The following is a 26,676-nucleotide window of genomic DNA, read 5'->3' as shown; positions in this document are numbered from 1 at the left end:
TCAGCCACTGTTTCCATTGTTTCCCCCATCTATTGTCCATAAAGTGATAGGACTGGATGCCATGATCTTCGTTTTCTGAATGTTGAGCTTTAAGCCAACATTTTCACTTTCCTCTTTCACTTTCATCAAGAGGCTCTTTAGTTCTTCTTCAATTTCTGCCATAAGGGTCGTCATCTGTATGTCTGAGGTTATTGATATTTCTCCTGGCAATCTTGATTCCAGCTTGTGCTTCCTCCAGCCCAGCGTTTCTCATGATGTACTCTGCATAGAAGTTAAATAAGCAGGGTGACAATATACAGCCTCGACATATTCCTTTCCCTATTTGGAACCAATCTGTTGTTCCATGTCCAGTTCTAACTGTTGCTTCTTGACCTGCATACAGATTTCTCAAGAGGCAGGTCAGGTGGTCTGGTATTCCCATCTCTTTCAGAATTTTCCACAGTTTATTGTGATCCACAGTCAAAGGCTTTGGCAGAGTCAATAAAGTAGACGTAGATGTTTTTCTGGAACTCTTGCTTTTCTGATGATCCAATGAATGTTGGCAATTTGATCTCTGGTTCCTTTGCCTTTTCTAAAACCATGTTGAACATCTGGAAGTTCTCAGTTCATATTGTTGAAGCCTGGCTTGGAGAATTTTGAGCATTACTTTACTAGTATGTGAGGTGAGTGCAATTGTGCAGTAGTTTGAGCCTTCTTTGGCATTGCCTTTCTTAGGGATTGGAATGAAAACTGACCTTTTCCAGTCCTGTGGCCACTGTTGAGGTTTCCAAATTTGCTGGAATATTGAGTGCAGCGCTTTCACAGCATCATCTTTCAGGATTTGAAACAGCTCAACTGGAGTTCCATCACCTCCACTAGCTTTGTTTGTAGTGATGCTTCCTAAGGCCCACTTGACTTCACATTCCAGGATGTCTGGCTCTAGGTGAGTGATCACACCATCGTGATTATCTGGATCGTGAAGATCTTTTCTGTATAGTTCTTCTGTGTATTCTTGCCACCTCTTCTTAATATCTTCTGCTTCTGTTAGATTCATGCCATTTCTGTCCTTTATTGAGCTCATCTTTGCACCAAATGTTCCCTTGGTATCTCTAATTTTCTTGAAGTGATCTCTAGTCTTTCCAATTCTATTGTTTTCCCCTATGCCTTTGCACTGATCACTGAGGAAGGCTTTCTTATCTTTTCTTGCTATTCTTTGGAACTCTCCATTCAAATGGATATATCTTTCCTTTTCTCCTTTGCTTTTCACCTCTCTTCTTTTCACAGCTATTTGTAAGGCCTCCTCAGATAGCCATTTTGCTTTTTTAGTTCCTTAAATGGCAATAAAAGCAATCATATAACAGGACAATATTCTAACATATTAAAATATTTCATCAGAAGTATTTTGTGCAATAGAAATTTGTTAAATAATGCTGATTTGAAAACAGGTTAGATTTTTGACTCTTATTTGATTCAATGTGTGATTTGAGTCTGAAAAATCTATAAAAGTGATAATATAGGTTTGGTGATATTTACAAACCATAACTGACTAAACAGGAATGCTGGAACTGAATTTGAAAATAGCAATCAGGGTACTCTGCAATTCCTTTTCAAATCATCTTTTAGGGGTTGGGAAGAAAAGATTTCAAATAGCTGCCTGGGATTCATTCTCTCCTATTCTGCTAAGTAGAAAAGCATCTAGGAGAAAAAAAATGCTAGTGCTGACTTAGTCTAATTTTATAAACATGATGATTGACCCTCCTGGAAAATAGATTAGTGCTATTCATTAGAGAGTGCTTATCTATGGAATATTTTTTTAGCAGAATTCCCATGGTTTAGGACTGACATTGATGGCTTTGTGAAACAAAGCTTCCTGTGAAATGTGACACAAGCTCTAAGTTCTAGGACGCAGACATCAGTGTGAGGCAACGTAAATGTTAAGTGCATTGTGAAGTCTCTTAGACATTTCATCTATTACTTTGGGTCCTCAGGGCTTTTCCTTCGGTAGGAGAAAGGATCTGAGGAGGTGCTCTCAATGTTCCAGAGCATTCCCTGCTTTGCTTATGCCCTATCTTCCCTGGTGGCTCAGATGGTAAAGCATCTTCCTGCAATGCAGGAGACCCGGGTTCAGTCCCTGGGTTATGTGATCCCCTGGAGAAGGGAATGGCAACCCACTCCAGTATTCTTGCCTGAGAAATCCGTGGACAGAGGAGCCTGGTGGGCTATACACTCTGTGGGGTCACAATGAGTCAGACACAACTGAGTGACTAATACTTGCCTGCCCATAACCTTGAAAATATTAGCAAACCTTGGTACTGGGTATGACCTTTTATTATTTTTTTAAATTTAATTGATGTATTTGAGTCAGATTGATTTAACAGTAGTTTAAAACATTTAAACACTGTCTAAATCATGGGGTTTCCCAATAACTGATTTGAATTATGTGATTCAGAAACAGAGTAATGGGTGTTAATGCTTGATGAGTTAGTTAAAACAACGAAACAAAACTGTTCCTTTCCATAAGCAATTAAAAGCAATACTTAGTAAGAAGATCAGAATCTACTTCTAAGAAATATATATTTTACTGATAACTGAACCTAGATTGATGAATTAAAAAAATTGTGTGGGTCGCAAACTGAATATTTTATCTGTGATCTCTACAAAGGAAACCGCAGTTACAAAATGAGATTGCTTGCTATCTTTCATAACAGGGTAGATGTTTCTATATTTTTGCATTAACATTTGGAGGCTGCACACGGGTGCTCTTTTTCATTCAGAGTGATTCCTTCACCTCAGAAAGGGAATAACATTTTTCACAAATTTGAAAATAATATTTTGAGATTTGCACGTAAAGTTGATCCCAAGCCTCTTTTTATGTATCCTGAGAAACACTGCTATAAATAGTGATGCTCTATCTCTTTGATTTGATTATTTGATGCCATAAATAATATGATACCAATATTTCTAAGATATATCTCTTTCAGTTTAGTTCAGTCACTCAGTCATGTCTGACTCTTTGCGACCTCATGATCAGCAGCGCACCAGGCCTCCCTGTCCCATCACCAACTCCTGGAGATTACCCAAACTCATGTCCTTTGAGTCGGTGATGCCACCCAACCATCTCATCCTCTGTCGTCCCCTTCTCCTCCTGCCTTCAATCTTTCCTAACATCAGGGTCTTTTCAAATGAGTCAGCTCTTCACATCAGGCGGCCAAAATATTGGAGTTTCGGCTTCAACATCAGTCCTTCCAATGAACAACCAGTACTGATTTCTTTTAGGATGGACTGGTAGGATCTCGTTGCAGTCCAAGGGACTCTCAAGAGTCTTCTCCAACACCACAGTTCAAAACCATCAATTCTTAGGCACTCAGCTTTCTTCATAGTCCAACTCTCACATCCATACAGTACTAGTGGAAAAGTCATAGCCTTGACTAGATGGACCCTTGTGGACAAAGTAATGTCTCTCTAATATGCTGTCTAGGTTGGTCATAACTTTCCTTCCAAGGAGTAAGGGTCTTTTAATTTCATGGCTGCAGTCACCACCTATGGTGATTTTGGAGCCCCCCAAAATAAAGTCAGCCACTATTTCCATTGTTTCCCCATCTATTTGCCATGAAGTTATGGGACCAGATGCCATGATCTTCGTTTTCTGAATGTTGAGCTTTAAGCCAACATTTTCACTCTCCTCTTTCACTTTCATCAAGAAGCTCTTTAGTTCTTCATTTTCTGCCATAAGGGTGGTGTCATCTGCATATCTGAGGTTATTGATATTTCTCCTGGCAATCTTGATTCCAGCTTGTGCTTCCTCCAGCCCAGCATTTCTCATGATGTACTCTGCATAGTAGTTAAATAAGCAGGGTGACAATATACAGCCTTGATGTACTCCTTTTTCTATTTGGAACCAGTCTGTTGTTCCATGTCCAGTTCTAACTGTTGCTTCCTGTTCCTTACAGGTTTCTCAAGAGGCAGGTCAGGTGGTCTGGTATTCCCATCTCTTTCAGAATGTTCCACAGTTTGTTGTGATCCACACAGTTAAAGGCTTTGACATAGGCAATGAAACAGAAGTAGATGTTTTTCTGGAACTCTCTTGCTTTTTCAATGATCCAGCGGATATTGGCAATTTGATCTCTGGTTCCTCTGCCTTTTCTAAAACCAGCTTGAACATCTGGAAGTTCATGGTTCATATATTGCTGAAGCCTGGCTTGAAGAATTTTGAGCATTACTTTACCAGCATGTGAGATAAGTGCAATTGTGTGGTAGTTTGAGCATTCTTTGGCATTGTCTTTCTTTGGGATTGGAATGAAAACTGACCCTTTCCAGTCCTGTGGCCACTGCTGAGTTTTCCAAATTTGCTGACATATTGAGTGCAGCACTTTTACAGCATCATCTTTGTTGACATATAAAATATTGAAATAAGATTTAAAGATAAAATCACGTTTCCCTGTAGGGGTGGTGTTGGAGTCAATTTAAGCTCACAGATAAGACAGAAACCAATGAAATTTTCTGGGGGAAGAAGAGAAAGCTGAAAAGACCAATATTTAAGAAAGAATAGGCTGGGATAAGAGTGACAGAGATTGCAGAGCAGTGAAAGAAAGAAAGCAAGACAGAGTATGTCAAATTAATGATTTAACTGTTCATTAAATTTTGTTTTGTCTAAGCCTCCATGAAATAACTCTTTTGGGGAAAGTCCTAGTTGGACAACTCTTGGATGGTTCTGTGTAAACAACTGTAAGCTGAACAGCTTTGCATACATGTATGGTTTCTCTTGGGGCTTTCCTGATGGCTTAGTGGCAAAGAATCCATACGCAAAGCAGGAGACGAGGGTTCAGTCCCTGGGGAAGATTCCCCAAAGAAGAAAATGGCTACCCACTCCAGAGTTCTTCCTGGGAACCTGGTGAGCTACTGTCCATGGGTCACAAAGAGTCAGTCATGACTGACTGAACAACAACAAATGGTTTCTCTACTACCAGAAAGACACTACTGCCCATCTCATCGAAAAATGCACATTTAGACAGAAATGGATCTTCATGGGGTTTGCCTACACACACGTCTACCTTCCAGGCATATGTCTTTATGCTTCAGCTCCCTCTTCTGTTGCACTTCCTCTCCCCACATGGCAGCCCTCAGCAGGATTAGCATCTTCTCCAAATCATACCCCAACCTACTATGACAGAATTAATGCCTGTACTTTTAGCAGTTTAGGCACATGTCTGTTTTGTCCGGAAATAATGCCTGTCTGTTTACAGTCTGCTTTCCCTATAAGACCATGAGCTAATTGAAGGCAAGAAATATTTGCTGTTCATAGTTTATCTAATGGCAAAATTTCTGGAAAACACTGGAAATATTTGTTGAATAAGTATTTTTTTTTATACAAGTGGAAAACTGCCACATACTTCTACTTGCATAGATAATACATAATATGATTTTTTTAAATGTATTCAAGACACATCTCAGTTTAAGTCTTATCAGTCTCCTGGTATAGACAAAGCTTAATGAGAAAACATCACATAGGAACTGAGTGTTTGCATAAGTGATGTTGTGAGCTTTACTTTCCTGTTACATGTATTAAATATGTGTGTATTTATGTCTCCATACAGCAAATTTATGTATGTATGCCAAGACTTTCTCCAGGTTCACCAATATGGGAGCACAAATAATAATGCTTTTACTTGATTGTGCTTCCTCTACTCAGCATGTATAAAATCCTGTCCAGGTATATATTTTTGTAAAGCCACTGGAATGTGTCTCATTTGTGCTCATAAATATGCTCATGTTTCCTTCTCTTATGATGCAGATTCTTTTTCATGGCATCCTGCTTGGATTGCTGAAGACCAGAGATCTGACTGTCTACTTTTCTCTTGATACTTTCACTTGGTACTTGGTACTTCCACTTAGACCATCTGAGAACCACCTATCACCAATGGATATTATATCACTTAAGTTTCAAAACAGCATGATATTCCTAGGTGAAGTGTGTGAAGATCTTTCCTTTTAATGAGCTTATAATCTGGATGCAAGTCCTTGTCAGGTAATGCTGGTTTGCTGAAATCCAGAAAGAAACCTATTTGTCTATTTGGCATGGGAAAGAAAAGATGAGTTCAGGATGAACTCAGCAGCTGGAAAGTAAGCGGGTAAAGATCCTATGTAAGAGAGAGCTTACATATGTTGTACATAAACTCTGTTCAAGTCTCTAGCTAACCTCTGAAGTTTGGGTGTGCTGGGTAGATTCTAAACAACTGAGTTTCTAAGCTGGCTAAAATAAATGAACTGAGATTTCAGAGATTTGAATTTGAATTTCAGCCATGAAATAAAATAACAGCACTTTTTAGGAACATAACAGAATCCAGAGTCTCCATAACAAATTCATAATGCTGAGATAGCAGTCTAAATTTATTAGATGGGAATAAATAAGAAGTTGTCATGCATGCTTAAAGAACTTAAAGAGAAAAAGCTATAAGTGGAGACCAACTTCAAAATAACACAGATTTGGAAGCAGGCACAAATATTAAGCATCCATTAAAACAATGCTAAAAAGTGTAGAGGAAAATATAAAGGTCAAGGCACTGGCAGTTGGCACATGTATTTGTGTATAGACATTCTTTCCTTCCTATCAAGTAACATTCATTATAAAAGCAGTGAAGAGAGAAAATAGCTTGACATACACACTCAAAAGGAGTATTGAATTCAAATTTGTCCTATAAGACATTCATTCATAATGAAGAATCATTTAAAATGTACCTTGTTTGTGCTGCGAAGACAATAAAATATTTTAAAAATTAGATACAGTTTTTCTGTTAACAGACCTAAGAATTGACTTTAAAATGCATTTTATGAAAACAATAGTCAAAAGTAGTCTGAAGCCCCAGAGGTAGGCAGATTTATTTTCAGATTTGGGGAGAAGTCCTAAAAGTAAGGCTTTAAGATGGAGAGACAGATGATATAGACCTTAAAAGAGGCTTAGATTTTTTTAATATGTGGGCTTAATAAAACAAGGTGAGCATCCAGGCATCCGCAGTAGAGAAAGTTCTAAATATAATGAAATTAAGTAGCTATCTTGGTTGAAAGGTATAATTTGTGACAACAGTGGTGAGAGAGAATGCACAGGGAATAGGTGGGTCCAGACTGCAAAATGCTGGACCAAATACTTTAGTCATGATTCTGGAAGATACTAAAAAGCCAATAAAAGACAAGTTATAAAGCCCAACATTTTTTCCCTTGCAAAACACAAATGCAGAAATGATATCCATTATTTATTGTTTGCGATTCCATTCATTACTTATTGTTTGCGATTCCATTCATTACTTATTGCTTGCAATTGTAATCACCCGGTACAAAATGCAAATGGAATAGTTCTTGTAACTTCCATGCAGATCACTTTAATCAGTTAAGGATTACGTTGTCACATGACAAATTTGAACAAAAAATAAGAAATATGTTATAAAATTAACATTTTGCTTATAAAATATGTGTAAGAGTTCATAGTTTCACAAAATATTTCGCTATACTATTAGAAAAGCTTACCCCTACCAATTCTTGGGATAGGTGCGGCACAAATTTAATTTCATGTTTACAGATGAAAATCAATGCATCAGATGCAAATTACAGTTAAATTATATGTTTGCAGATAAGTGAATCTTTCCTAAGACCCTTTCTTGTGGACTTTTCTAATGAAAAAAATTCAGAAGATCAACTTTTATCAGGCAGTTATAAAATGACATTGACACTAAAATTATTGACAAATGAAAAAAAATTTAAAAGCCTAAGGTTAGGTAGGAAAACAAATCCTTTGTAAGTAATGTTTTTTTACAGTATTTCAATGGGAACATTTTGGGGTTTTGGAATGTCAGGATATAATGTTACCAGGAAACCTCAAAACAGAGGAGCCATGGAATTTTATGTCTTTGCTCCTATAATGCTTATTTTTATCCTTTGCATTACAGCTAATGACCTTAAGGAAAAGAGCATAAGCATGTGGCCATGCACACATTTTACTGCATGTAATATGTAAATTATTATATGATACTTTTTAACTCTAAATAGCTAATGCAGCACTCATTCCCCCTCTCTAAATTTGATTTGTGGCATGGGATAGTGTTTACATAACCCTCTTGGAATAATCTATATTGATAGGTACATGAATGTCCTGTACATTTTGCAAATTCATATAGTGTATTTTGTTTAAAACATTTTCTCCAACAGTCTTAGGTAATACTCTATGAAAATAAGTCTCATTGCAGATATGAGTCACTCTCTCAAGATAAAATTGTCCTTGTAAATTATTCCATTGCTTAAAAAAAAAATAAGTGTGTATTTGGGGCAAGGAGGGGGGTGTAGAAAAACGGATTTTTCTCTCCAAAAAAGGAAAATAATTAACTCAATAAGTTTTGACATTACCATTTCACTTCCTCTTATTTTCTGGTTTTATGATATTAATATATTTCAAAGTTTTCTATTTAATCAAGAGCAGGAAGGCTAAAGAACTTAATATATTTCCATGCACTGAAAATCACATTGTGATCATAAAATACCAGATGGTACATTGATTATAAAAACAGTGCACTGACTTTGTTTTGTTTTGTCTTCCTTTGAGTTTCCTGGTAGGTTGTGTTCTATGACTTTGGAATTTTTACAGTTATCCTTGGTATCTGACTCTATTATTTTTATAAAGCCACTTATACCTAAGTCCCCTGAGAGCTGAGCTCACATATGCCTCTATGAAATCATCTCTTTAGGTTCTATTTAATATGATTATTTGCACTAAAAACCATATAACAACAAAAGAGAACTTATAATTACAACTGGACCCCAATTCTTAATCAATATAAAGAAATATGGGCATATTTGAACCAGTTACATTTTTTTCTGCTCTTTGTTGCTACTATTATCTCTAAATTTGCTCAAGAGCACAACTTCTAGCAACAATATTTAACAGCACAAGACTAATCTTCTCTTATTTGGTCTTCACAAAAAATTATGGGATTGTATGAGTAATCTTGTATGAATAACATTGTATGGGCTTCCCCAGTAGCTCAGCAGTAAAGAATCTGCCTGCAATTTGGGAGACCTGGGTTCGATCCCTAGGTCAGGAAGATCCCCTGGAGAAGGGAATGGCAAGCTACTCCAGCATTTTTGCCTGGAGAACTCCACGGACAGAGAAGCCTGGAGGGCTCTAGTCCATGAAGTCACAAAGAGTTAGACACGACTGAGCAACTAACACACACACACACATACACACACACACACACGAATAATTTACAGAATATTGCCAATACAATTTTTTTTTTTTTTTTACAATCTGACTAGTGATTAAACACAAACAACTTGCAACTTTGTCTTCTGTTCCTTTTACACTGATTGAGAGGGTCTTATATCATGTAGAATGTTGGACTTATGTGCTCAAACTTTAGATAGTGCTAGTACAACTCCTTTCAATGCTTAGGCCAAGAAACCAATAAATACCTTCCATCATCTTCTTTTCACACACCCTGGGTCCAGTCCAGCATGCCTTTAAACCAGGGTCAAGTCTGTGGGCCTCTCTGAGTAATGTCTGAGTTAAACTCTAACCGACGTACAGCTGCTTCTATAAAACAATCTGCTACACAGACATCTCACTATTCTCAAACGAAAATGTTAGTCCATGAGCTCATCTTCTGAAGGATGTAAGGGCCTTGAAGTGGTGCCTCAGTTTATTCATCAACATCTCCCTGAAGTGATCTCCCAAAAGGAAATAGAAGACAGGGTTGATGACACTGTTCAGAAAGGCCAACGGCCTTGTCAGGATGTACAAGGAGTTGATGATGGCTTCAGTACATGGGGACTTCCTCCAGGTCTCCAGGCGTGAAGCAATCCGGACATTTCGCATGATATGGTAGGGAGTAAAAAGCACAGAGAAGATCACAACTGCCATGATGACTAAGTGGAGAGGCTTCTCAAGGGGCAAAGCTGTAGTGAGCTGCCTGTTCCTCTGCTTTAGAAAGAGAGCAATCTTCAAATAAAAGAAGCACATCACAAAAAGGGGAATGAGAAAGCCCAGAAAGGTTAGACACATGCTATAAATGAGACTGTGATTGGGGTCCCCAGAACTTGCATAATCAGTACAGTTGTTGCTATTGTCATCAGAATGTATAAAAAGAAGTATGGGCAGGAGCTCTAAGGTTACTAAACCCCAAATGGCCAAAGATATTAAAATAGCAAATGCTTTCTTTTGCAGGAGGTGTTCCCGGAAAGGATAGTTCATGAGCAGATATCTATCGATGCTGATGAAAGTGAGGAAAAGAATACTGGTATAGAGGTTGGCATGAAGTACATATCGGTTGCTTATACACAGCACATATCCGTATGTCCATTTTCTCTGGGAGTACTGTCTCATCAGCATGGGAAGGGTACACAAAAAAGCCAAGTCACAGATAGAGAGGTTGAAGAGGTAGATGTTACTGCTGTTCCAGTTCTTCAGGCAGAAGAGGTAGCCAAAAACAACAGCAGTATTCCCAAAAATTCCCACAACAAACTCAATGCCATAAAAAATGGGAAGGTAGCAGCTTTCCAGGGCAGTCTGCACGGCCTGCCAGTGTTCACAAGTTGCATTCCATTCCTAAAGAAAGAAGAGAAAACATAAGGATGAATCACTAAAGTAAGACCAAAAAAAACTGTACAAAATATCGTTGCCTTCATTATTAGCATCATGATCAACATCATCATCATCAAATAACACTTAAAATTTGAACTGCAGAGAGTTGGTTACATTAGTAAGAAGTGCGTATGTATAATACATAATTATATGCCTACATATCATTAATATATTATTTTTACCTATACTTATTGAGATCCTTTGAACTATATGCTAGATACGGATGACAGTTGTGAGTAAAATAACATTCTCCATCTCAAATAACTTTTCCTCTCTTGGGAAAAATCAAGAAAGAAATAAGTTCATGTCATGTAATGATGAAGATTGTCAGACATAAGGAAAAGCATATGCAAAGGTCCAGAGATGGAAACATGCATAGAGGACTTAACAGACAGCAAAGAGACCGAGAGAAACTGCAGTGAAATAAGTGAGAAGTCAAATTAACTTTGTCTTCAGGATTGACTGTGGTCCATAGCAAATCGCAGTAGTTCAACAAATTCTCTGAGCTGTGTTTAACTGAACCATAGACTAGAAGAGGAAATAGCGATTCTTACAACTTCAGTCTTGCAATTTTTGTTTCCATATTGACAAAGGATTATGCTTATTGTATTATGTTTATAAAATACAACTCCAGTCTTTTAATTTTGCAACAAGAGAACATATTTATTGACATATGCCAAGCACATCATAAATATTATCTCTAATTTTCAGAAAAATCCATTTAACTCAATTCCACTTCCATCCCACTAGACAGGAGAAAAACCTGGGTTGAAGAACTAAATTACTAATCACAGGTCACCAAATGTCAGGGCCAGAATTTGCCCTGCAGCCCACGGCACTGCACACAGTAGATCCTTCGCTGTAAAACTGAGCAGGCTAATTTGAAGAACCAAGCAGATTGGTTTCACTCTGTATTTGAAGTTATGTGAGTTTACTGTTCTCTCACATTACCAGCAATTTACTACATTTCTCATTGTCATACCTTTCCAATTTTTTCAAACCTCTGTCCTACTCATCATTAGCGGATGGTTTTGCCTGTGAATCCCTGAGAAGAACCTGGTCATTGGGCGTCCACTCTCTGGTTCCTGCCTCTCTTACTATCCTCTCCTTCTTCCTTCCTGTGACAACAGAAAATATCTATTTCTCTTGGCTTACTTCAGATTGAACTCATCCCTGAGTTCTTAAGATTCCCACATGTTATTCATCATCTTTTTAGCCGCTCCATCTCAACTTCATCCTTTCCAATGGCTCTTATATACTCTCATCTTGTCATAAAAGCAAGGCATATATAAGATTAAACAACTCTCCCTGGTTTCACATATTTCTCTCCTTGTCATACATTGATCAACACTGGAGCTGTCTTCACTAATTATTTTGACATCCTGACACCCTATTCCTTTTTCAACCTACTTTAGTTTGGCTTCTGATCCATCACTCTACCTGAATGGCCTCCATATTACTCCATCTAATGCTCATTTTTTCAGTCATCTTATCTGACATCTCTTTATACAGCTATGTTTTTCCATTTTTCATAGAAGTACTCTCTTCCTTTGCCTTCTGTGACATGAAAATCTCCTAATTTTCCTTTCTTTCCCTCCCTGGTTGTGTTTTGAAGACTCTCTTGTGGTCTAAGCTTTCAAGGCCTAGGCATTAAATGTTGACTTCCTCAAGGATCAATACTGAATCCCTTCTTTATCTAAACTCCTTTATCATAGTCCTTCTTTTCATGTCCATGGTGTCAATGGCATTGTCAATACCATAGACATGAGTTTGAGCAAACTCTGGGAGATAGTGAAGATGCGAAAGCCTGGTGTGCTGCAGTCCATGGGGTCACAAAAAGTTGTTAGCATCTGAATAACAACAATCTAGATGCCTGGATGATTCAATCCACTTTCTATCTAATGACCATCAATATATCCACCTATCAATGTACATCTCAGCCCAGCCCTGTCTTATAAGTGCTAGTGGTTTATAGTTATTACCATAGATTGATCTCTCAGAGGTGCCTGTCTCTAGAAATCCTATAAAAGTTCTCCAGCTTCCTTCTCAGTCTTGCTGTGCCTCCAAATGGCCACACCATTTACTGAAATGTTCACCTTAGACATCTGAGCAATGTCTTGAAGTCATCTGTAGCTCACCTCCAATAATGAATAAACAACCATGTGTTGTTGACTTCAATGTCTGGATATTTCTCTGCTGCTGCTGCTGCTAAGTTGCTTCAGTCATGTCGACTCTGTGTGATCCCATAGACGGCAGCCCACCAGGCTCCCCCGTCCCTGGGATTCTCCAGGCAAGAACACTGGAGTGGGTTGCCAGTTCCTTCTCCAATGCATGAAAGTGAAAAGTGAAAGTGAAGTAGCTCAGTTGTGTCCGACTCTTAGCAACCCTATGGGCTGCAGCCTACCAGGCTTCTCTGTCCATGGGATTTTCCAGGCAAGAGTACTGGAGTGGGATTTCTCTAATCCATCACTATTGCTTCATCTCTTTCATCACCATTCTAATTCAGGCCACCAGCATCTTGGACTATTTGATATTCTCCTATTGTCTTCTCACATCTTCCCTGGCCCCCTTTCAGCCTACTTTCAACATGATAGCTAAACAATATTTAAAACCTGCAATCAAAATTCTGATCATATTTCTCTCTGCAACCAAAAGGCTTGAATAATTTTCACAGTCTAAGGAATAAGTCCATAATTTTTAGTGAGACTTCAGTGCCTACATGGTCTGGCTCCTGGACTCCACTTCAACCTCATCTAGCATTATTCTCCTCCTTTCTCATCTTTCTTCCTGTTGTTTGCATGCACAGAGAATTTTCCTAATGTTCAGTTTGTTGAATTTTTCACTGACCTTTTATATGATCTTTATTCCATCACATCCTCTGTCTTATATCTCCACTTCTTTCAGACTTCAGTTTAAGTGCAGTTCTCCAAGATAGGTTCTGACTCCCCAGTCTAATTAGCCCCCTGCCCATTGTATACTTAGTTTTTTCTTAGCATTTTTCACAACTTTATCTTACATATAGTTTATCTTCTATACCTGGTTCAGTTCAGTTTAGTTCAGTCACTCAGTCATGTCTGACTCTTTGTGATCCCATGAATCGCAGCACGCCAGGCCTCTCTGTCCATCACCAACTCCCGGAGTTCACTCACACTCACGTCCATGGAGTCCATGATGCCATCCAGCCATCTCATCCTCAGTCATCCCCTTCTCCTCCTGTCCCCAATCCCTCCCAGCATCAGAGTCTTTTCCAATGAGTCAACTCTTCACATGAGGTGGCCAAAGTACTGGAGTTTCAGCTTTAGCATCATTCCTTCCAAAGAAATCCCAGGGCTCATCTCCTTCAGAATGGACTGGTTGGATTCCTTGCAGTCCAAGGGACTCTCAAGAGTCTTCTCCAACACCACAGTTCAAGAGCATCAATTCTTTGGCACTCAGCCTTCTTCACAGTCCAACTCTCACTTCCATACATGACCACAGGAAAAACCACAGCCTTGACTAGACAGACCTTAGTTGGCAAAGTAATGTCTCTGCTTTTGAATATGCTATCTAGGTTGCTCATAACTTTTCTTCCAAGGAGTAAGCATCTTTTAATTTCATGGCTGGTACTGGTCTATAAACACTTGCTTAGTGGAAAGAGGAACATAAACACTTGACTTTTTACAAAGCATTTATATAAATATTTCCTCTGAGGTCTAATAAGTGATAAGTGAAAGTGAAGTCGCTCAGTCGTGCCCGACTCTTTGAGACCCCATGGATAGTAGCCTGCACCAAGCTCCTCCGTCCATGGGATTTTCAAGGCAAGAGTACTGGAGTGGGTTGCCATTTCCTTCTCCAGGAATAAGTGATAAGTCCACCAAATTAAGCTCGTTGTTCTATTTCCGAATAAAAGCTGATGCTATATATAGTATGAAAGTGAAAACATTAGTCACCAAGTTGTGTCTGATTCTTTTGCCACCCCATGCCTTCCAGGGCCCTCTGTTCATGGAATTCTCCAGGCCAGATACTCGAGTGGGTTGCCATTCCCTTCTCCAGTGGATCTTTCTGACCCAGGGACCAAACCCAGGTTTCCCACACTGCAGGCACAGTCTTTCCCATCTGAGCCACCAGGGAAGCCCCATATATAGTATGACTAATATTAAAAATTAGCAATGTAGTAGTGCTATCTATGATTTAGACGTATAGTTGTAGAAGGTAAAATTTAATATATATCTTCTAGGATCAATTTTAAACATTTAAATTAGCTAAAAAAATTGAAATTTACACATGAAGTTAATAAACCTCAGAAAGTTCAGGACAGATACTAAAATATTCCTATTGATGAGATTCCAGATAATTTTTATTCTGTCCATTCTGCTTTGGTTTATTTGGACTGTCTATTTTTACTTCCAAATCAGCATGTGTGATATTAAACATTTCTAGAAATACAGTAGAAGTTCAATGATATTTACAAAATACAGGCTTTATTTTTCAGCTCACTGGTAATTTTTCAACATTATTTTTTACTTTATTCCCAGTGACTTCCCATTCCATGATTCTGGAAGTTCTCTCTTCCTTTTCTTCCATGACATGGTGATCTCCTTGTCCTGTTTTCTCTCTTTGTAGACCCTTTTACAGTCTAATCTTTCTTTGCCCATGTTGTAAATATTAGAGTTTTTCAAGATCATTTCTAGGCTACTTTGTAATTTTGGGAATACTCAAAATGCTAGTGCATGTACCCAAATGAATATTAAACCAGTAGGAAGTTTCATTATGACAAGAAGCTTACTTGTTTTATTTTTGAATTTCCTCTTTTTCTAATTTTAATTCGTTCTGCCTAGTCAGTGCTTAAATATACTGACTTATGTCAGCAGCTTATGTGTAGCATAAACGTTTGGCTGCCATGGAAGTAAGGGTAAGGTTGTCTAACATTTTCAGACCACTATAACCTCACCTGGACCCACTATTTTTAGATTTCAATTCGTATGAGTGTGTCTTTAGTGTGGTAATCACAGTTCTACAAATTGAAGTAACCTAGTCCTTTAAGCAAAAGTCTTGTTGAAGATGAATTTCCCTCATGAAAAATGAATATACTCTTTGCTTTTTAGTGGTTAAATTCTTAAATTTTGGAAATAGAATTCATGATAAATATGTTATGGCTGATTTGGATGAATTATTTTTAACAGGTTTTTTTTTATTAGATGTTGGCAATTAAAGTGAAACCTTTAATTATATTTATAAAAATATATCTAGATTTGTTAGAGGTATTAAACTATAAATAATATTCAAATTACATAAGTAGATCACTAGTTCTCATTTTTAATTTTGGAACAAAGTATTACTTTAATTGTATTCAGTTTTTTTTTAATGTACATTTTTGACACAAATTTAAAACTGTTTGATAGTCTATTAGCTTTTAAAGTGTTTTTCTTATAATCATCACAGTGTGATAAAGAACATTTATGAAATTTTAATTCTTAACTACTTCAAGACCATATAGCAATATAAGTATTTATAAACAAATTGCTTTTTCACTGATAAATAATTTGAATGAAAATATTTACACTGAAAAGATATAATCATTCAATATGAATGACTTCATCTTTTATATATTTTTGTATATTCCAGAAATTATACCAGAAATCAAAGGATTAAAGGCTGATAGAATGGTTTCAAATTGTGTGTTTATGAAGCTCTTTAAAAATACTTCACCAACTATTGAAAGTTCTGGAAGTTATAATAGCAACAGTTTCTGCAATTTTCTCCTTTTCCTTGGTGAACTATAAATATTCTTAAAGAATATAATTTTTACAAACAAATGCTAAATCTCATTTTTAGAATGCCTTAAAATTTTTTCTAACACATTATTTTCTGAGCATGTAATTATTATTCATTACAGATTGTTTTGTCTGATCTAGAAACTTTAGTTATTTTCTATAAGTATTTATATCTATCTAAATAAGTCCAATTATTCTTTTTGTTGAAATATGTTACTAAGAATTAGCAAATAAAATAAATAAACCCCTTTTAATAAATTAGATTTATATTTGACAATTAAAACAAGACATGTAATTTGGAAAAAAAAAAAGTAGAGGAAACAGCTATGACTTTCTTTTGGCTTCTTTTCCTGTTCTTCCTGTACTTACAAATGACGGTTCAGACAGCTCATTTAAACATTGCTTAAAATCTTAATTGCTCACAGACACTTTTAAAAGAAACCCCTGACTAATGGGAAGTCTAGAGTTATTTTATATACCTGGAAAACATGAATTGCATTAGAGCTTACCATTTTGTCAGGAGGCTTGATCCCTTGACAGAAATTTTTTGCCAGCAACTTGATACAGCTTCTGATCCAGTGCTGTGCTGCTGACCATAGTTAGTGCAGTCTCATTTGCATATCGTGTCACCAAGATTAATAATTCAAAAGTTCAGGAAAAATGTCAAACCTCCAAGTCAGCTGTTCATGTAAGGAACTTCCTGAGAAGTTGAGACATAAACTTATTATTCATCTCTTGGAAAACACATTTTACAAACAGATTTTCAAAAGGTTACTGTTGAAATTATTCACTTCACTAGCAAAACAACAGAGAAGCACTCATTATTTCCATGTTTATTTGCTTATTTAAATAATAAGAAAATGTAAGCACTGTATGTTCGGTTTACAACTGCTTCTGCTTTTTCTCCAGTTTTCAAATTCACAAATTTTGGTGAATTCTGTATCAGGCATATAATAACTAAACAACTGTTATCAACAAGTTTGAGGGAAATATAAAACTGAAAATTTGAAGGCAAATCTGGATATTGTTGTCAGAGTACTAACAAAAGGGATACTAGAGTTTTAGGCATTTTCATTTTATTTTCAGTGGTTAAAAACAAGAGACACTTAAAAAAAATACATTAGGTGGCCAGTGATTAGGGAGAAAGGTGACAGCTAAGTAAGATAACCTCAGTAGAAGGCAATTTACACATCCCAAGCAATGCTCTGCATAGCACCTGGAAACATATAACCACCATTTCAAACAGGAAACACACCTGGCCTTTTCTGAGGATTATATTAGATTTATACTCAAGCAAACATTCAGTCGGCTTTATTTGAAACCCAGTGATGATGCTGAGAAAGATCTTAAATTGTGCAGGCAGTAGTCATTTAATTTGAATGCCTTGAAAGTTTAATGTTGAATTGGCAGTGACAGGCAAAAGCCAAGTATTTCACCTTTTCTGATAAATAAGAGCCCCAAACTCAGAAACCTAAAAAATAAAATTTATAAATAAATACATATACATAAGTATGGCTTCCCTGGTGGCTTGGATGGTAAAGAATCTGCCTGCAATGCAAGAGACCCAGATTCGATCCTTGGGTCAGAAAGATCTCCTGAAGAAGGGAATGGCTATCCACTCAAGTATTCTTGTCCAGAAAATTCCATGGACAGAGGAGCCTGGTGGACTACAGTCCATGGGGTTGCAAAGAGTTGAGCACAACTGAGTGTCTAACACAAACATACATTATATACTTAACAGTATATGCATACATTGAAACACAAATGTACTCATATATAAAATGTATGTATATTTATATGAAATAGTCTCTATAATTTGTTGAATTCTTGTGATATGCCTGGTATTGCACTAAGCACCTTTTTGTATTGAATACTTATGAAGATCCTCTGAGGTTTTTTACTATTTCTAAAATTTTCTCACTTTACAGATTAAAAAACACTGAGGCTTAGAGAGATTAATTAACTTTATCAAGGTCACAGAGTCAGTAAGGAGAGGGATCTGAGTTTAAACATATATATTTTAATTCTAAACACACCTACTCTAATTCTTAATTGCCTCCAAGATGGAGTGATGATACTTTTGATGGACACCACAGATTGAATCAAAAATCAAAAATTAATGCAACTATTTTTCAGAAATTCAACTCTCTTTTACTTTTAAAAGAAAGGCTAAAAACATCATTTTCTGTCTGCAATTTTAAAAGGACAAAAAGCAAAGCATTTGAATGACCCATACCAGGCCTACTAATTTTAAACAAATTAGCATAGACCCCCTCTTCGGTACATGGACACATCTCACGGGTTTCTGACATCATTCTGAGGGGATGCAGGGCAATTCCTTTTTTTGTGGGATGGTGGGAGTTCCCCAGAGCTTCCTCTTTCTTCTCCCCGCATCCTGACCGCCATCTCACTCTGGACTGTTATGATGAAAAGTGGTCTTCACTTCTCCTTTCTCATAGCACCAGCAATCATTACTGGTAGCCTTGCTACCCTCCCAAGTTTTACTTCACCAAAGGTTGTACTGCCTCAGGACGTTCTCTCTGGAGAAAAAAAGAGGGCTTCTGAGACAGACTCAGGAAGAGGTCTCTACTATTTCCGTTCTATTATGAGGCTTTATTGGAGGGCTTCCCAGGTGGCCCTCGTGGGAAAGAACCCACCTGCCAATGCAAGAGACGCGGGAGGCCCAGGTTGGATCCCTGGGTAGGGAAGGGCCCCTGGAGAAGGGGATGGCTACTCTCTCCAGTGTTCTTGTCTGGGAAACCTTATGGGCAGAGGAGCCTGGTGGGCTACAGTCCCTGGGGTCACAAAAGAGTGGGACTTGACTAAACAGCAACAGCAACAGCAACATGAGGTAGATGTTAATAGCAAAATGAATGCTGGCTATTATAGAAATTTATAATAAATGAGAAGATTTATTCAGAATAATCATATCAATCTAATGCCATTAGTGTTAGAATATTTGCTGCCCAGGAATATCCATTTGAAAATGACTTTACAAAAGGCAGCTTGGTGAAAAAAGATTAGTGAATTCTCACAAGGCTTTGCCTTTTAGTTCCTGCATGCACCTTGAAAACAGAATGAAATGTTGTGTCCTTGTTTGGAAAAGGGGGATAATAATCCCTATCCCCTAAATCTCAAAATGTTCATAGTATCAAATGAGATAATATGTGAAAATTCAACGGGCTAGGAATGTGAAGAGCAGTTCATACATACCAGGGGCACCAATCAGGAAATTCAACAGGACAAAGAACAGAGTGGGAAATTCAATCAAAGTATTAATTAAATCCAGTGTGAATAATAGCTTTAATATTTTTGAGCACTCAGTCTATAACAACGTGGTGTTTATTTTTTGTTTTATTTATTTATTTTCTTGGCTGCACCACACCATGTGCGGGGATCCCCGAGCAGGAACTAAACCTGCTCCCCACCACAGTGGAAAGATGGCTCCTTAACCACTGGACCAACAGGGAAGTCCCAACATTGTGTATATTAATTCCTTTAATATATATAAGAACTGAATGCAGTGCCTATTATTACTGATCTTGGGTGGCTTTGGCCTGCAGTTACTTGAAGCAGGTTTTGGTTCCAAGCCAGAGACTGAAGTCAGGCTGCAGCAGTGAGAGCTCTGAATCCAAGCCACTAGATCACCACAGGCAGTGGTCAGTGGCAAGGCCCTGGCCTGTCAGCTGTGTCGTAATGAATTTCCTGGTAAAGATGGAAGGTAGTGAAACAAGTACTTATTATCAAGAAAAAGGGCACATGTGGATAGATACACAGGCAGACTCTGAGAGAGTTGTGCCTTTGTGGTAGATTGAATCGCTTTTATGGGGCATTTCTTCCTGTTTTCCTTTGGGCAATCATCCTCCTTTCGATCCCCGTATTTGGTTTACTTCAGAATCCTCCCATAAGTGCACATGCATGTCTTAGCCAAGATGGATTCTAGTGAAGAGGCCTAAGGGTAGATTGACATCACTTACTATGGTGATGCCCCCTCACTTTTACCCTCCTTGGAGCCTTTCTGCACAAGTGTCTCCTTGACTTCAATATTGAGGAATATGTGTCTTTTATCTTTTATCACTGATTCAATGGACATGAATATGAACACACTCTGGAAGACAGTGGAGGACAGAGGAGTCTGGCGAGCTGCAGTCCATGGGGTTGCAAGGAGTCAGACACGACTTAGCAACTGAACAATAGCATCTCTTATCTGGGCAGGCTCTGCTCCTCTCCCACTCTTGCTATTTTGGAGTATCTGTCCATAGTGGATGAATTCCAGCTGCTTAGCCTTGGGTCTACTTATCTGTGGTCTCGTTACTATGTCTAATTTTCAAATAAAGAAATTGAGGCCAAAAAAGATTAAATAACTTTCCACAACCACACAGCTAGTAAGTGACTGAGCTATAATTTGAAGGTTTGTGTGTTTGACTCTCGAACCCAAGCCTTTATTAATTTGTTGCCCTCATGGTACAGAGGAAAATATTAGGTCAAAATATAAAATGACTGACACTGTACAATGTTTACTTTACTTATGGCAATTTACTGTGTTTTAACTTAATAAAAATCAGTCTAAAACTAACATTCAGTTTAATTACTAGTTATCAATTTTATTGGTTATCAAATTTAAGTATTTAAGTCTGACAACTAAAGATAATAGAACATTTTAGATGAGAAACCAGACAACTAGACACATTTAAAATAAAGAAGTGTTTTTGGAAAGGTTCTACTAGCAACAGCCCTAGGCATGTTTACCAGACACATTGTTTTCAACTGCAGGAACAAGTCTGAGTGGAAAACAAGCTTGTCTAAGGGTCATACTGACCATCAAGGAATCACAAGCAGGAAAAGAGGAGAACAATTCATTTAATCCAAGGAATTTCTTCTAAGCCTTTCTGGGTAGTAATAGTAACAATATGACTCCAAAGAAGTTGAAAGGAAACAAGAAGATTATTTTGGTGTTGCTGTGCTAGGACGATTTACCCAAGGAAATCTAGATATATCTCAAGTGAAAGAACGGGTTTAGATACAAAAAGAAAAATTAAGAGAACAGCGGAACAGAAAACATAATAGAAAGTATATGTAGACTGTCTAAAAAGTGAAAGTGAAAGTGTTAGTCACTCAGCTGTGTCTGACTCCTGGCAACCCCATAGACTGTAGCTCTCCAGGGTCCTCTGTCCATGGAATTCTCCTGGCAAGAATACTGGAGTGGGTTGCCATTCCCTTCTCCAGGGGATCTTCCCAACCCAGGGACTGAACCTGGATCTCCTGCACTGCAGGCAGATTCTTTACCATCTGAGCCACCAGGGAAGCCCAGATTGGCTCTAAACTCTTCCATATTCTAAAATTCAAACAAACCTCTATCAGCCAAATTTACTTACCATGGAGAGTAGTTCATCCAAGATGGGCATTCCAGCTGAGGCAAAGCAATCTACTTATTCTATATATAAAAATCCTTGGGACTTCACTGGTTGTACAGTGGCTAAGACTCCATGCTCCCAATGTGGGAGGCCAGATTCGAGCCCTGGTCAGGGAACAAGATTGCACATGCTGCAACTAAGAGTTGGCCTGCCGCAACTAAGATCCTGCATGTTGCAACTAAGACCTGGTATAGTCAAATAAATATTAAGAAAAAATCCTTGTCATGTAAGAGTCGCATTAGTAATGAGAATTTGTACAACACTGATACTTCTTTGTTTCTTATCCAAGTGAATAAAATATCATGTTTATTATTTATCAGCAAAATTCAGAAGTATTATTTTCTGTTAAATAAAAATGTTACTTGTTAAAAATATCTGGCTATAGCTGCTAGTAATAGTCCAACATACAGCAAACTCACCTCTTAATTTCCAGATTATACTCCAAAATTCCAAAACCTAAATGACTTTTTAATGATATATGATAAGTGATTACCATCAGTGTCTCCCTACAGAAAATAATGTTGTCTTGTTGCTTGACATGAAATTCAAATATTTATGTAAAATTATGGCAACATATTTTACTCTTAATTATCAATGACCAAGGCAAAGACTTTTTATTTAAAAGAGAGAGTTTGCCTGCAATATTGAAATAATTGATTCATTTAATTCGCTATCCTACTCCTCAGTGTTTTTCAGGCCAATTTATTGTATTTTGTACAAATCTGCTTGATTATTGGAATGTTTGGCATTACTTACAAAAACAAAACAAAAAGCAGCTAGTTCATTGTTTTGATGTACATATAAGCACTTTTCAATTGGACCTAATTAACTACTCCTCATCTTGCCTTCTTGCTTGTTCAGATATATGCCCTTGGAATCAGTTCAGTTCAGTCGCTCAGTCATGTCCGACTCTTGTGACCTCATGAATGGCCTCCCTGTCCATCACCAACACCTGGAGTTCACTCAGACTCACGTCCATCGAGTCCATGATGCCATCCAGCCGTCTCATCTTCAGTCATCCCCTTCTCCTCCTGTCCCCAATCCCTCCCAGCATCAGCGTCTTTTCCAATGAGTCAACTCTTCGCATGAGGTGGCCAAAGTACTGGAGTTTCAGCTTTAGCATCATTCCTTCCAAAGAGATCCCAGTGTTGATCTCCTTCAGAATGGACTGGTTGGATTTCTTGCAGTTCAAGGGACTCTCAAGAGTCTTCTCCAATACCACAGTTCAAAAGCATCAATTCTTTGGTGCTAAGCTTTCTTCACAGTCCAAATCTCACATCCATACATGACCAAAGAAAAACCATAGCATTGACTAGACGGACCTTAGTCGGCAAAGTAATGTCTCTGCTTTAGAATATGCTATCTAAGTTGGTCATAACTTTTCTTCCAAGGAGTAATCGTCTTTTAATTTCATGGCTGCAGTCCCCATCTACAGTGATTTTGGAGCCCCCAAATATAAAGTCTGACACTGTTTCCACTGTTTTCCCATCTATTTCCCATGAAGTGATGGGACCAGATGCCATGATCTTCGTTTTCTGAATGTTGAGCTTTAAGCCAACTTTTTCACTCTCCTCTTTCACTTTCATCAAGAGGCTTTTTAGTTCCTCTTTACTTTCTGCCATAAGGGTGGTGTCATCTGCATATCTGAGGTTATTGATATTTCTCCCAGCAATCTTGATTCCAGCTTGTGTTTCTTCCAGTCCAGCATTTCTCAAGATGTACTCTGCATAGAAGTTAAATAAGCAGGGTGACAATATACAGCCTTGACATACCCCTTTTCCTTTTTGAAACCAGTCTGTTGTTCCATGTCCAGTTCTACCTGTTGCTTCCTGACCTGCATACAGATTTCTCAAGAGGCAGGTCAGGTGGTCTGGTATTCCCATCTCTCTGAGAATTTTCCACAGTTTCTTGTGATCCACACAGTCAAAGGCTTTGGCATAGTCAATAAAGCAGAAATAGATGTTTTTCTGGAACTCTCTTGCTTTGTCCATGATCCGGCGGATGTTGGCAATTTGATCTTTGGTTCCTCTGCCTTTTCTAAAACCCGCTTGAACATCAGGGAGTTCACCATTCACGTATTGCTGAAGCCTGACTTGGAGAATTTTGAGCATTACTTTACTAACATGTGAGATGAGTGCAATTGTGTGGTAGTTTGAGCATTCTTTGGCATTGCCTTTCTTTGGGATTGGAATGAAAACTGACCTTTTCCAGTCCTGTGGCCACTGCTGAGTTTTGCAAATTTGCTGGCATATTGAGTGCAGCACTTTCACAGCATCATCTTTCAGGATTTGAAATAGCTCCACTGGAATTCCATCACCTCCACTAGCTTTGTTCATGGTGATGCTTTCTAAGGCCCACTTCACTTCCCATTCCAGGATATCTGGCTCTAGGTGAGTGGTCACACCATTGTGATTATCTTGGTCATGAGGATATTTTTTTGTATAGTTTTTCTGTGTATTCTTGCCACCTCTTCTTAATATCTTCTGCTTCTGTTAGGTCCATACCATTTTTGTCCTTTATTGAGCCCATCTTTGCATGAAATATTTCCTTCGTATCTCTAATTTTCTTGAAGAGATCTCTAGTGTTTCCCATTCTGTTCTTTTCCTCTATTTCTTTGCATTGATCGCTGAAGAAAGTTTCTTATCTCTCCTTGCTATTCTTTGGAACTCTGCACTCAATGATTATATTTTTCCTTTTCTCCTTTGCTTTTCGCCTCTCTTCTTTTCACAGCTATTTGTAAGGCCTCCCCAGACAGCCATTTTGCTTTTTTGCATTTCTTTTCCATGGGGATGGTCTTGATCCCTGTCTCCTGTACAATGTCACGAACCTCATTCCATAGTTCATCAGGCACTCTATCAGATGTAGGCCCTTAAATCTATTTCTCACTTCCACTGTATAATCATAAAGGATGTGATTTAGGTCATACCTGAATGGTCTAGTGGTTTTCCCTACTTTCTTCAATTTCAGTCTGAATTTAGTAATAAGGAGTTCATGATCTGAGCCACAGTCAGCTCCTGGTCTTGTTTTTGTTGACTGTATAGAGCTTCTCCATCTTTGGCTGCAAATAATATAATCAATCTGATTTTGGTGTTGACCATCTGGTGATGTCCATGTGTAGAATCTTCTCTTGTGTTGTTGCTATGACCAGTGCATTTTCTTGGCAAAACTCTATTAGTCTTTGCCCTGCTTCATTCTGTATTCCAAGGCCAAATTTGCCTGTTACTCCAGGTGTTTCTTGACTTCCTACTTTTGCATTCCAGTTCCCCATAATGAAAAGGACATCTTTTTTGGGTGTTAGTTCTAAAAGGTCTTGTAGGTCTTCATAGAATTGTTCAACTTCAGCTTCTTCAGCGTTACTGGTTGGGGCATAGCCTTGGATTACCATGATATTGAATGGTTTGCCCTGGAAATGAACAGAGATCATTCTGTTGTTTTTGAGATTGCATCCAAGTACTGCATTTCAGACTCTTTTGTTGACCATGATGGCTACTCCATTTCTTCTGAGGGATTCCTGCCCACAGTAGTAGATATAATGGTCCTCTGAGTTAATTTTACCCATTCCAGTCCATTTTAGTTCATTGATTCCTAGAATGTCGATGTTCACTCTTGCCATCTCTTGTTTGACCACTTCCAATTTGCCTTGATTCATGGACCTGACATTACAGGTTCCTATGCAATATTGCTTTTTACAGCATCGGACCTTGCTTCTATCACCAGTCACATCCACAGCTGGGTATTGTTTTTGCTTTGGATCTATCCCTTCATTCTTTCTGGAGTTATTTCTCCACTGATCTCCAGTAGCGTTTTGGGTATCTACTGACCTAGGGAGTTCCTCTTTCAGTATCCTATCATTTTGCCTTTTTATACTGTTCATAGGGTTCTCAAGGCAAGAATACTGAAATGGTTTGCCATTCCCTTCTCCAGTGGACCACGTTCTGTCAGACCTCTCCACCATGACCCGCCCATCTTGGGTTGCCCCGCAGGCATGGCTTAGTTTCATTAAGTTAGACAAGGCTGTGGTCCTAGTGTGATTAGATTGACTAGTTTTCTGTGAGTATGGTTTCAGTGTGTTTGCCCTCCGATGCCCTCTTGCAACACCTACCATCTTACTTGGGTTTCTCTCACCTAGGGCATGGGGTATCTCTTCACAGCTGCTCCAGCAAAGCACAGCCGCTGCTCCTTACCTTGGACGAAGGGTATCTCATCACCACCTCCTTTCCTGACCTTCAATGTGGGATAGGTCCTCTAGGCCCTCCTGTGCCCGCACAGCCACCGCTCCTTGGACCTGGGGTTGCTCCTCCCAGCCGCCGCCCCTGGCCTCAGGCATGACGTTGCTCCTCCCGGCCACCGCCCCTGACCTCGGATGCAGGGTAGCTCCTCTCAGCCGTTCCTGCGCCGTCACAGCTTGGTACTCCCGGCCGCAGTCCCTGACCTCGGACGTGGGGTAACTCCTCTTAGCCACTGCCCTTTGGGCATGGGGTCCTCCCTGCTTCTACCGCTGACCTTAGACATGGGGTAGCTCCTCTCGGCCGTGCTTAGTGTGGCGGGCACAGCTGCCCGCGCTTAGTGCACTGGATTGAATCTCACTGAGCATTTTGTAATTGAATCGAGAGATTTTCAAAATTCCGTTGCATATAAAAAATATGTTCATTAAGAGAGTAAACTCTCTGTGATTGCCTTAGGTATTAAATTTTAAAAATTACTGTTTCCACCTATATATTCCTGGAATAAAGTGTCAAGTGGGCCTTAAGAAGAATCACTATGAACAAAGCTAGTGGAGGTGATGGAATTCCAGTGGAGCTATTTCAAATCCTAAAAGATGATGCTGTGAAAGTGCTACACTCAATATGCCAGCAAATTTGGAAAACTCAGCAGTGGCCACAGGACTGGAAAAGGTCAGTTTTCA

At 38.5% G+C, this 26,676-nt stretch overlaps 1 protein-coding gene across 1 annotated transcript; it reads right to left on the bottom strand.

The window, feature by feature from the left end:
• Positions 1 to 6,337: 6,337 nt before the first annotated feature.
• On the bottom strand, positions 6,338 to 16,939 carry SUCNR1 (succinate receptor 1). Its single transcript, XM_040235130.1, has 2 exons — positions 16,866 to 16,939; positions 6,338 to 10,567 (listed from the first exon to the last, which is right to left on the bottom strand). The coding sequence occupies exons 1-2, from the start codon at positions 16,866 to 16,868 to the stop codon at positions 9,620 to 9,622; spliced, it is 951 nt and encodes a 316-aa protein (XP_040091064.1). The 5' UTR covers positions 16,869 to 16,939; the 3' UTR covers positions 6,338 to 9,619.
• Positions 16,940 to 26,676: the final 9,737 nt, after the last annotated feature.

Source organism: Oryx dammah, unplaced genomic scaffold (genome assembly GCF_014754425.2).
Source record: "Oryx dammah isolate SB20612 unplaced genomic scaffold, SCBI_Odam_1.1 HiC_scaffold_2, whole genome shotgun sequence".
Lineage (NCBI taxonomy): Eukaryota > Metazoa > Chordata > Mammalia > Artiodactyla > Bovidae > Oryx > Oryx dammah.
The sequence above is the reverse complement of the archived record's forward strand: the minus strand, read 5'-3'. Positions and strand labels throughout refer to the sequence as shown.